This window comes from Platichthys flesus, chromosome 1, assembly GCF_949316205.1.
Source record: "Platichthys flesus chromosome 1, fPlaFle2.1, whole genome shotgun sequence".
NCBI lineage: Eukaryota > Metazoa > Chordata > Actinopteri > Pleuronectiformes > Pleuronectidae > Platichthys > Platichthys flesus.
This window is the reverse complement of record NC_084945.1, coordinates 2,954,522-2,967,768: the sequence shown is the minus strand read 5'-3', so window position 1 is coordinate 2,967,768 and position 13,247 is coordinate 2,954,522. Positions and strand designations below refer to the sequence as shown.

The 13,247-nt window shown below is 46.1% G+C and overlaps 1 protein-coding gene across 1 annotated transcript in view; it reads right to left on the bottom strand.

Annotated features, from left to right (window-relative positions):
* nav2a (neuron navigator 2a) overlaps positions 1-13,247 on the bottom strand; it is a 95,094-nt gene that overhangs the window by 71,980 nt on the left and 9,867 nt on the right. Inside the window, exon 2 of the mRNA XM_062392121.1 lies at positions 406-523. Within this exon, the coding sequence (XP_062248105.1) occupies positions 406-523 (118 nt within the window). The remainder of the gene's footprint in view (positions 1-405; positions 524-13,247) is intronic.

The window sequence follows — 13,247 nt, the reverse complement described above, 5'->3', positions numbered from 1 at the left end:
ATAATAAAGAATATGAATTAAAGTCTAAATCTCACATATCACTCAATACATATAAGTTTGTCTCAGTGTTTAAATGAGGTAACAACACTTTCTTCTCACACTTCACTCAGAAGTAAAGAGCCAACCTCGAGAGGAGGAACTTGAACTTCTAGGTTTTTGTCCCGTGTCCCTCATCCTCATATCTGGCAGAAACCATTTCATCTTTAAATAACCTCTGTGCAAGACTGATGTTGAAATTATTAAATCAGAAGAGAAGCTTGTTTGTATGTTGTTCCTGTTTGTAAATGAAGCTTCAGCTGCTTGTCACTCGGATCTTTAAACAAAACAACATGACATATATCTCACACATTTCTTTCAGCCCCTCACACAATAAGGTTTCTAAAACCAGACGTGTGATTTCCTTACCTACGACCTGGATGATCTCGGCCAGCAGCACTCCGTCCGTGACGTCTGTTTGCAGATCCTTGATCACACGCTTGGTCCCTGACTTGGCGAGGTAATGGTTGGCCCAGTCCGTGTAGATCTGCGTTCAGACACAAACACAACCGCGAAATAAAAATCCAGTCCAGGATACAGGGATGTGGGGTGGGGTGTGGGGGGGAAACCCCGTCAGGTCCTCCACGTGTTTCAAACTCCATAAACACTCGAAAACTACAAAAGGTATAAATGGTTGAAGCAAATTTACGACTCTAATAAAATAACAACATGGTTGAATGGGAGCGGAGGAGCCCTCCTTCTTTTGTTGGGGCTCCGATCTGGCACATATCCGCGTGGTATTCAAATTGGGGCCATTGTGTTGAGCCGGGGCATTCATCTGGCAGCGCACGGCGGCTGCTTTCAATGGGCCACGCTGACATCACTCTCTGGGGACAGAAAAGACCCTTCACTGCCTGGGGGGAGGAGAGGAGCGAGGCGGAGCAAGCATCTGAATAATCTGAATAGCTTCCTTCATAATTAGTTGCCAAACTCTCTCTTTTACTGCCTCTCCTCAGGAGTGAGTTTCCATCTTTTAAGGAGATATTGTTTTTTTTTTGACAAACAGGACACACAGCGGTCGAAGAGAAGCTGCAGAGAACTTTTTCTCCCGCTGAAGAAAGTGTTGCATTTGATAGAAATGGATCCCTCGTGAGTCTGTAGCTTTGTGAGGATTTTGTGCTGCTCAGAGTGTTTTGAAAAGTGCGACTTCAGAAGAGAAGCCCCGCAGAGACGTGTGCGACAGCTCGGCTAAATAAAGACACGTCTCCCTCCTACTCCTCTTCCTCCTCCTCTTCCTCCTCCTCCTCCTCCTCCTCCTCACTGTCACACACAAACACAGGAGCTGTTACTGTACGACCGTCTGGTGAAGAGATGACAGGGAAGAGAGAATCAAGACGTTTAGGTACCTGGGTGACTGTCGACTTTCTGCTGTGATGACATTTTATCAAGAAGAAGACTTCGGTAATCGAGTAAAGGACGAGAGATAAAGGACCAGAGATAAACCTGAGATTAATCTGAGACAAACCTGAGATTAATCTGAGATAAACCTGAGATAAATCTGAGATTGACCTGAGATTAACATGAGATTTACCTGAGATAAACCTGAGATAAACCTGAGATAAACCTGAGACAAACCTGAGATAAACCCGAGATAAACCTGAGATAAACATGAGATTAACCTGAGATAAAAATGAGATAAACCTGAGATAAACCTGAGATTAACCTGAGATAAACATGAGATTAACCTGAGATAAAACTGAGATGAACCTGAGATTAATCTGAGATAAACCTGAGATAAATCTGAGATTGACCTGAGATTAACATGAGATTTACCTGAGATAAACATGAGATTAACCTGAGATAAAAATGAGATAAACCTGAGATAAACCTGAGATTAACCTGAGATGAACCTGAGATAAACCTGAGATAAACCGGAGATGAACTTGAGATAAACCTGAAATAAACCTGAGGTCAACCTGAGATAGTCCAGAGACAAACCTGAGATTAACCTGAGCTTTCTCCTGTAAAAAGCAGATTACTACACATGTTACCAGGCCGCAGATTATTCTGATGTTCACCAACACGTGCATGAAGACAAAGAGCAGCTGTGACAGCAGGTTAAACCAAAACTCGTTCCTTCCGTCTCAAACCATCTATGTAGATGAAACAGCTTCTAAAACTAACCACAGCTCTTCGGATGTTTTCACCGCAGGGGGAGAAACTGTTGATAATAAACTCTTGAAACTAAAGTCAATAAAGTCACTGCTTGAGCTCTTTTCAGACTGAACTCTGCTGCAGAAAGCTCAGTGCTCTGTTTACACATCCACACCAGCGTTGGCCCTTAACACCGAAAGCTCTTGAATCTTGTTTCTTGTCCAAGTTGACATATTTGTTTTCTTCCAGTTCCCTGCTCTACTCTCACGGGAACTCACTCTGAGGTTTTAGGGCTGCAGCTAAAGTTCCGGATCAGCTGACTCGGACATTTCTGTTCTGACATTCCGCCTCCTGAAGGAGAATGTCCAAACCTTAGTGCACGTTTGAAAACGGCTTTGCTCACCAGTTTGAACTCTCCCAGTTCCCAGACTGGAAACTAGAATATTAGCCTCTCTGTCTCTTTACTGTGAAATTCAAGAGCATCCATTAGCAGCGAATGAGCGCACACACAGCCCTGTTGAGCTAAAATACTCGACACACAACATGTGTGCGGGTGTGTGGCACGGGTTGTGACCCTTGTTTCTTTGTGTTTTGCAGACCTGGAGCTTTCCTGACACGCCACTCATCGGATGACTCACCGTCCCTCATGACGACTCACAAACAGGTGTGAGCGCTTCAAAGGCTTGAATGCAACGAGGTGTATACGTGAGTCCACGACCACACAACGCACACAAAGAGCCTCGGAGCTGCGTGGCCCAACACAAACGCACAGTTGGGGAAGCGGAGTGACACACGGAGCTTAAGAAAGCCTTTCAGCAGCCGGATTAGACTCCGAGCTCTTGGTTCACACACTCAGCTGCTCATGCAGAACAGGAAGTGTAGTGCCCGGGAGCTTGTGTGTGCGTGTGCAGGTTTTCCTTTGATGTAGTTTCGGGGCAGGTAAATTGAGGGGTTGGAGTGTAATTAAAAACGAGGTGAAATGGGCAGCTGTCAGTCACAAGGGTTGAAAACATGGAGGGAGGGGGGGGGCTAATAGCCTCAGGGGGTAGTGAGGGGGAAGACAAGGAGGAATTGTGCAGAAATATTAAGCAACAAAAAAGAGAAATACTAATTTACAAACTCAATAAATGCTTTATTCAGCAGAAATACTAATTTAAAACTGCTTTCAGACATGAGCTAAACTTGGAAAGACGAGAGTTGAGAGCTTTTAGGCGATAAGAGGCAACGAGAATGAATTACTTGTCATCACCACAACGATAAATAACTGGAAACCGCTTTCAATCCCACCACAGAAAACGTTCCACCGGTCACATGCACAGGCCTCGAAACATTAAGAACATTAATCTGGATCAAGCGTTTGAACCACAGATTTATTGGAGCTTCTTTGATCCTGAAAGGAGGACGATCGAGTGGCTGATGATGACAAGTGAGAGAGGTTTTAATAAGCTGCAGGGCCACTGGAGAAGAGTAGTATCGACTCTGTGTGTTATCAACCTGCAGATCACAGGGAACCACTCTGCATATTGAACAGAAAATATAATCAAACCCCCCCCCCGGGGTTTCAAACAGCCGATGAATTTATGTTTATGTCACTAAATCAGAAGTTGAACCAATTGACTGGATAAGAGGGAGGCTTTGTTATGAGTGACAGAGAAGTATAGATTCGGTTTCTGGACGTTCATGAGTGTATTGATCCTGAATAATGTGATTGTACCCAACGAAATATGACGACAGCAAACTTCATGAGCAGATTCTTCTCCTTCCCGTGATCAATCTGTGATCAGATATCTCTGACAGCATTGAGAAGAGTTAGCTTCCCTTTCTGCTTCGGCTTATTTCCCTAAATGAACTGGCTTCGATTCCTCAAAATGAGGACAGGGTTAAAAGTATTGAATATATTCAAGTCTTCGGTTCGCCGAATAGATGAATATTTACTGTATAAACCAACTTTAATAACCCTACAGCCTCAATGCATGATGGGAGGGCCAGCAATGAGATATGTCCACAGCCATGTCTGTAGCTCTGTGACTCTGTGACGCTGGAGACAGGCACAGCAGCTCAGTTGGACAAGTCAACATCAAACACAGTATATCAGAAAATGAGGGAATAGTTAGCTTTGCATGTACACCGGAAACAAGAAGAGTCTTCTGTGTTCAGCCTCTGGGAAACATGAATATATATATCATCAACCAGCTGCTGCCACCAGATGAACTGAAGGTTGACCAGAGACTTGGGGATCTATTCTGGACACCAAGACAATTGGACCAAATCCCATTGCAAAGTGCTGGAAGTAAAATGTCTATACACGTTATCTTCAGATCATGATACATTTAGATATGACGAAAATATTAACACAACCTCACTCTCCCGTGCCCGATACATTCACATCACCAACACAGTGATGGGTCTGTTACCAGTCTGATGCACAAGAGGGGAAAACCCCTTCGTGCTCAGTAACCTCTGAGGAACAGGGGTCTTTTTTAGGATCTGTAAATCGGTTGTGGAGTCGGAGACATTCCCGTCACCACAGAGAGACACATGACACTGAGTCACTCACGGTGTCGGGGCCTTATGGAAAGTGTCGTATGTGCCCGAGCCGGTCTTTTGACTTCCTGCTTCGGGAATTTGTGACCTGGCATGAACAAAAGGTTGAATCCTATTTAGATTTAACGGCGACAAGTTTTGTGTTTAGTAGTTAGATTGTTCTGGTTTTATTTATATAGCATGATTAATATTCATTTATCATCTTGGCTGGACCACAAGAACACAAATAAATAGTTAGCTTTGTTTATCTAGAATCTTAAGGTCCAACTGTCCCTTTAATTCCAATCTGCTGCAGCAAACTTCACATACTTATAGAAGTTGAACTTCCACAAAATGGTCCCTGAGAAAGCGCAAAAAATACAAAAATCCTTCCAACAGGTTTCACAGAAATCCATTCAGAGGTTTTTCTGTAATGTTGCGTATTAACAAAACCAATCAACAAACAAATTTACCCTGAATAAATTATTATCTTATCTTATGGAGGCTAATTGAGATCCAAATACACAAAGGTCAGTAGCCAACTCACTCAAACTCTGTACACACAGATAAATTATCTGTGTAAATCCTGACATTTAATCAAACGCACTTTAAACTCTGTCAACACACAATTTGCTCTGTCAATTCACAAGCACACGCTGCCTGGACCCACAAGCATGATCACAGCTCTCTCAGTTCCTCAGAGCTCGTGACGAGCAGCGATGAGTCACTCGCTCACACAGCTGCATCTTCTTCTTTCCTCCTCTTCACACAAACACACTAATCTGCCTCACATCCAGCCTGCTGCCCTCGGACTGCTGAGTCACCAGGCCGCCCAGCGCCGGGTCAGCCTGGGCAGGGGGGGGGGGGGTGGGACAAGGGCATCACATCGGGAGCCTTGAGTCTAAGGGGATGTTTTCTGTTTTTGGCTCAGCTGCAAATGTCAGGACCGGTCATGACGGCGGCTGATGATCCAGGAGGAGGAGCCGAGCAGATGTGCTTTTTGATTGGTCGTGGTTCCTGTTTGGAAGCGTCTGTGAAACTCAGCTGGAGCAAACGCTTGCTTTGGCTTTGCTCTCTGGTCTCTGCTGCTGTTTGCTCTGTCACCGGCTTGTGGAGTGTGAAGCCGCTCACTGAGCAAACGCACACACGCCGGCATCATCCCTCACTTTGAAAGAAACACCACATTAGGGTTAATGTGTCTGATGGTTTATTCATCCTGTGGTTCTTTGAATAAGTTCACTTTGCAAATCTTCTTGCAAATTTAAACTGGAAAAAACACTTGTCCCAGTTTCCCATGTTAAAATATTAAAATTCATAACACCCAGCGAGTTTCAATGTGCACAGATCAAGCTCCTTCTTACTGCTATGAGATTAAGACTCCTCGTGTTGTGGATCTGTCCTCAGGCTACTCCACAACTTTTCTAATCTGGTCCGTCAGTGTTAAGTTTCAGGAGGTGGTCGGCTCCACACACAGATTCACAGCACAGTGGAATATACTAATATTAGATGTTAATTTTATAATCAGCTCTACATGCTAGCAGCTATCCTAGTAAATTATTATCTGTTTGTTTGTTAGCAGGATTACACAAAAACTACTGGAGGCCTTTTCTTGAAACCTTGATGAGATATGACCCAGGAAGTAGATTTGGTCATTGACCCAGACAAAAGGGTTATAGCCACATTATTTGTAATAAATGCAGAAATAGTGTCAAGATTAGGCAAAATATTTTGGAGAAACAACTGAACCTATTTGTTCAAAGCACTGGCTGCTCGAGCTCTTTATTTGAATGAAATCACAACTTACATTTTCCACATTACAGCAAAAATACATGAAGTAAATGCAGGAAACAGCAGCTTCTGTTTTTAGCTTGATGATAAAGATAAATCTTACTTATCCCATGTTACAGTTTCATAGCCGAACTAAGGCCTGTGAATGTTCTCAACCTGTCGAGGACCATTTAGTCTTTCCACCGAAGCTCAAGCATGAAGATCACAAATCAGAAAATACATTTTCACGTGTCCCTCACACCAGGAGCTCACGTGCAGCGCTTTCCAGAAACAATTACGCCGATAACTTCAGGACTATTAGCCTTATTACATTCAGGGTTCAGTTAGCAACCTGAAAAGCTGCTGCACGTTACACGCCATTATGAGCTAATCTACCGACATGAGCGAGAACTATAAAGAGAACCCAGCAGGACCAGAGCTGCTGTGAAGCGCTATCTCTCACGAGAAGCCTTCATACGGAGCCAGGAAGTAAAACAGCTCTCGTTATAATGACGCCGGTGACTGAACCGAGCCCAGAGCCGAGTCTATGAAAGACAGGCGCTGATAACAAAGCTTTCTTCTCCCTTTTCAAAGAAGATCTACCTTCAAACGAGGAAGATGAAGATGAAGGCGTCTTCATCTAGACCATGTTGAGAACATCCATTCAAGAGGAAGAGCCGAATCTGAACAGTAACCGCTGTCAGCAGAGAACTTTGCAGAACGTCCGCTCAGTTGGGTCTGGACATGTTCTGGAATGGACCTTTCAGGTTAATATCCAGAGTTCAATGCATCTGCAAGCATTGGTTCAACTGGTTTCGGTTCCACTGGTTTGGTTCACTGGTGTGACTCAGTGTGTGTGTTACCTGCTTCTCTCGGGAGGCTTCTGAAATAATTCCTGGCTGCTCCTGGAGATGTGACTCTACGCCCGACATTTCTATTTCAAGCTGACCTTTCCTCCGACAACTATTTCTCTCCACAACCGCCCCAGTCCCCTGGCTCCAGGGTTTCCCTCCAGGTTACTCACTGTCCACGTCAAAGTTGTAGTCAGGTTTTTAAACTTTTAAGAATTACCACAAGGTAAATATCGTCTTATTAAAGGTCGGCCCCCTCTTACCATTTTGAAGTGTTCGCAGGAGAAGCGGCTGTAGCTCCGGGCCGGCACCCTGAGGCCGCTGTACGCCGACATGTCACCTTGACAGAAACAACTAACACGTCCGTAAAGGTCTAGAAATCCAGAAGGTTATCGGCTCTCGATCTCTATGAAGGTGAAGAGGAGCCGTCTGATAACCGTCCTCCTCTCATCTCTGAAGCAGCTCAGCTCCTGGTCTGTGAGGACAGGTCCTGGTTTACTCCTCTGTTACCTCCCTCTCTCTCTCTCTCACTTCCGACTCTTCATAGAGAAGCCTCAGACATTCTCACACTGTTTACCCCCCCCCCCCCCCTCGCTCTCTCGCCCTCTCTCTCTCTCTCTCTGGGTGTCAATCACTCTGTCTGACTCAGTTGCTTCTTCTTCTTCTTCTGCTGCTGCTGGTAGACAGACGGTTGAGCAACGAGAAACCCAGAAACAGCAAATTCGATTCAATCTCCAGCGATTTATTATTTGACATGAGTTCTCAGGCACCACCATAAGTCTTCACTGTAGATAGCAACCCTCTCACACTCTCTCGCATCGGGCTTTCGTCTGCAATGTGAATGGATAGAGTCGTCATTAGTCCCCCGGGTCAGTGGACATCGCAAAAATCGAAGATCCTTCTTATGCACTGTAATTTTGGTGTAAGAGAAATGGAGAAAGGAAGCCAACCACTCTATATAGATATATCTATCCCTCCCTTACAGTTTATCCTTAGAGGGACGTGGGGGGGCTGAAGCCGTGATGCTAAACTCCCTCAGCTGTGTCGTGTTGTGTATTTTGTTTCCAACATAATGAGAAGAGCACAAAGTTGTATCGTACATGTACAGTCGGCCCCTGTTCCCCACATGATGGATGACTCCTCTGTGTGATGTGTGTGTATTGTTTGACAGAGTGAACACTTTGCAGCACACCTGGTGCTGTACATTACAGAAGCCCCCCCCCCCCCCCTCACAGACACAGACACACATTAACATGACACATAAGTTTGACAGCGGAGCTCTCAGATCTCCCTCTCTGAGTCGTACTTCATTATGTCCTCAGGTGCATTAACTTAGACCCCCGAGCTGTTTCAACAAATAAAACTCAACACAAAACCTTCATTCACAAGCCGGTCGCACAACATGCAAGCCGAGGTTGGGTGGATTGTCTGTTAGGGGCCAAAGGTGAGGGTGAAACGAGGCAATGAGAAGAAGAATCAGACATTTAGCCAAGAATAAAGCAAGAAAGTGACACGTTGGGACTCCGGCTTAAACCGTTTCACTGAAAAAAGACTAAGGGATGGGAACTATTGCTAAAAATAAGAAATAGAAAATACCATTATGCATGAGTTATGAACCTAAACATTATGTATTAGGTATTCTAACAAACGTTTAGCTTCCTAATGTGAAGTTTAACCTTCTTTACAACTGGCGTGAGCAGCAGGAAACAGAATAAGGCTCAGTAAACACATATTCTGCCTGGTGAGCTCCACACCGAGTCCCATCGAGCGCTCTACGCTGCTGCAGGCCGAGGGTGACATGTGGCGACACACCCCCTCTGATCCAGTCGGGGCCGGCAGCAGATGGCTGGTGGGAGAATGATGGATGGACTGATGGACACACATATGCACAGTAATCGAACAGAAGGATTCAGGGAGGGGACGGAGTGGTGCATAGGTGAAACGGGTGGAGGCAGAAAGCAGGGAGATCGTCGTCTGCACAGCTCGTTCATCAGACACAGACAGATGGTTTCTGGGAAATCAGTGTCTGTGGTCAGTGTGATATGAAGATAGGGGACGCAGGGGGAAGACAAGGGACGGCCCCGCCAGCTGCTGTGCTGCTGTGGAGCCGTGGACACAAAGACTCCAGCCCTGTGCACTGACTCTGAGATGTTCAGGGCTTGACCACAAACTGAGGGATCCCGGGGGTCCGCTCATCACAAATTGATCTTCTGCCTTGATTCACCAAATTAAGGCGGAGGCAATTTGCTCAGCGCCATCTACGTTTATCAAAAAAACCAACAGTAAACATTGGTGGGGGAGCGAGGGGTGGAGCCTGACTGAGAGCTGGAGGTCAATGCACGCCCACCTACACCTGCCAGTTGCACCCATTGTGCAGAACTAGCTGTCAATCACACGACAACCACGTCCCGATGGTGTTCTGTCGTCTTTCTGACTCTAGATGGATCATAATTCACTTAATGAACATCTACTGTGTGGAAGAAGACTTGAAACTAGAGACTGAGACATACAGTCTTCAGTCAAATGTTTACTGATGTTGTAAATCAAGTGACAGGGAATGTCTCAGAGACATTTTTATATTAATGAATTTCCCTGATGTGTAGATAAATAAAGTTCTATCTAATCTTATTTCTTAGTTATTGTTTGCTAAAGTTTCTATTGTTCCATCTGCAAATCCAAATCACTGCCGACCACCATCTTTCCCGGAGTTCACATTCACCTCACCTCCTGAGAATAGTCTACAAGTTGCCTGTTCTCCAAATAGTAACCATGTGGAGCCACAAACAAACATTCGCCTCCTCCCTAATCTCCACTCTCCTTCACCACCGCAGCTGGAGCTGCTGCTCTTCATGTCGGCCCCCAGCAGGATGCACCAGGATGGTTTTCGGTCTGTGGGGGCCCCTGGAAGCTGCTTTCCCACCCTCTGTCCTCTGTAGTACACACACAGGCCTCTCAAGTGGCTTTAACCCGCAGAGAGCTGATCCAGGCCGGCTCTAAATGAGGCCTCGTGTCTCTGCTTGCTCTCTGCTTGGCACATGAAAGACGTGCGGCTGCGTGCGGCACAGAGGTCGTCTGCCAGGCACATGGTCGACAAAACGACTTGGCCAGAGCCCTGCAGTTCAGAGCATGGGAAACAGAGGCCGTCTGCAGGCATGACATATCTTCAAAAGTCAAAACTCACACCCAGTAGTGTGGTTATGTTCATACTTGAGAGCACAACATTCATCCTGAGTCTGAAGATGCCCCGACTCATTGATACAAGACTTCTAAATCCCCTGAATTGATGCGTCTGATCAGAACAAACACTGGGAACATGCAGCCTGATGCACATGAGAGCACACTTGTGTTATTCGAGAGGCTTTAGCTTGTTAGCGGTGCTGTAACAGTGAGGAAGCCACATGCAATAAGAGAAACTGATTTCCCTGTGGGGAAAAAAAGCTCAGGCAGCTGAAAAACCAGCTCCTCACTCTCCAGGAGCAGAACCAGTTATGTTCTGCTCACAGTTATGTCACCTGAACATATAGTATCAGCTCCGAGCTCCACAACTCTACAACATTATTGCTTATTAATGTAATATAGATGTGTGATTGTTCAATATCTTTAAACTGCACTCTGCAAAGGGGCTGTCACTGTCGTCCTCAGCATTAAAGCCGATGTACTTGTCATATCTTGGATTTCAGAACATTGACATTTTAACTACACACTATAAGATTATTTGCATTTTTAAGTAATTGAATAATTGAATAACAACAAAAAGCAGTTGGTTCTGTTGAGCCGGCACACAAGCTGCTCTCAGACCTGCACGGAGGTCCGGACGTTATCCTGCATTTTTCCCAGAGGGGCCGTGTGTGAGAATGTAAATGTCCAGATTTCAGAACTTTTCCAGCTACTCCCTCTGGAGAAATGTCCAGAGATGTCTGAGTGAGAGTGGGTGAGAAGACGCTAATCACGAGGAATACAAATATCTCAGAATGAGAGAGGGATGTCACACACGTAGATTTCCAGACCTTTTCCAGAGTTAATATCTGAAAACCAGAGCAACAGAGACTTAGAGCCACGACGCCTCGATCAATTCCAGTTCCATTCATTCCTCTTGGTGCTCTGTGTGTTGTGGCATGTCCCTGAACAGGATTAACCTCATGAATCAAGCATCTTGGTTCATGCTGCACAGGTCATGTGATGGCACGAGGACCCTGACAATCCCAGGATCAATAGACCTGCATTAGAAGAGAGAGGACATCGACGACACGTCATAATAAAAAGGAAGGTCGTGTTAATTTCTAGGAGTGTGTGCACGTGTTCAAGTGTGCATGCCTGCTTTGTGATTCTTCCTCTCTCTCTTAATCTCTCTCTCACACACACACACACACACACACACACACACACACACACACACACACACACACACACACACACACACACACACACACACACACACAGGCTGACCCTGTGGCCCAGCGGCCTCCTGTCAGTCATGCCGTGTGGAGGTTAGCGGTGTGTAATTAAACTAGCCTTCTTATCGGCTCATCTCTAGACTGGTAATAACCTCCTCCGCTTCCATCTCCCCTTCCTCTCTGTGCTCAGAGCAGATCCTGATAAGACCCAGGACCCGAAGAAAGAGGGGGACACAGAAAAAAGACAGGAAGAAAGAAAGAGAGAGAGAGAGAGAGAGTCCCTATCGCCCCCCTGTGTTATGTGTAAACTCAACAGGGTCCAAATTATACAAAATTACTTTTATTAAATCTATTGCTTGGTACTTTCATCGTGCACAAAGATCTGTTTTCTCATTTGTTTGCACCACATGACCTCCCTGCACCCGACCAGCACCGTCCTTATCACAGGCTCCCAGGTCCTGTTGGATGTTTACCATCTTTTACAGCACAGCATTAAAGCAAAATGCCCTTTTCTTACAAATGTTTGAAAGGAGAACACACACACACACACACGCACCCACACACACACATTGTTGTCCTTGCTCAGCCTCTCTTAACCTTCCATGCAGAAATGAAAGTAAAGCTCAGGTGAGGAGAAAACCAGGATGCATGTCCTCAGCAGTGATTGTAATCCATTGCGTGCGTGGAATCTGACACTGTGAGGCTTTAGGCTGATGAGACAAGCATTTCCACTGATACACAAACACACGGTGGGAACCACATGATATAATGGAGTCATGTCCTGAAGCTGCAGCGTCAGCAGAGATGAGCAGGATGAAGATGTCAACATGGAACTGACGAAAGGATTCAAGAAAAACTTAGAAAAAGAACCAAAAGCAATGAAAACATTTGAGCCGCCACCTGATGTTTGGCCTCTCGTGACCCGGAGGTTTTCCACCTACCAGTTTCATGCTGAAATTGTTCTGCTCCCAGCGGCACAGCATCAAGCTCATGTTACTTCTTGCAACTTCCTTCCTCAGAGACACCTGCCTCCCGATGAGGAGGAGAACCAGCCATCAGAGCCCAGTCTGCACCCAACTGGTCCCAGCAGAGGCTGCACCATAATCCAGATAGTCCCAGGGAAAAAAGAAGAATTCAAGGAGGCAGCAGCAGGTTTGGAGAAACCTGGATCAGTGCTCCAGGCAGATCCTGAGCTGCTGCTTGCTTGAGCCCCAGCAGGTCTCTGAGAGTCCGAGGGGGGGGTGGTGGGAGAGCTCAGTGTCTCCAGCTTCTCTCCTCCCACTGTGGACCACGGAGGAGGGAAACACAAACGCAGACGAGAGGAGCTCCTCAACCTCTGCTGCCGCTCGGGGAGGCGGCCAAACCAAACGCCCCGAGATGAGGAGGAGAGCCCCCCCCCCCTCCCTCCCTCCCTCCCTCCCTCGCCCACCGCAACACATTGTGCTATTGCTCTTCAATGGAACCATGGGTCATGTGGGGAGGAGAGAGAAAGAGAAAAGGAGAGACCTCTTCACCTCCTTCCACCCCTCCCCCGATGGCTTACCCCCCCCCCCCCCTTCATGATGACAAAGTGAGGAAAGGG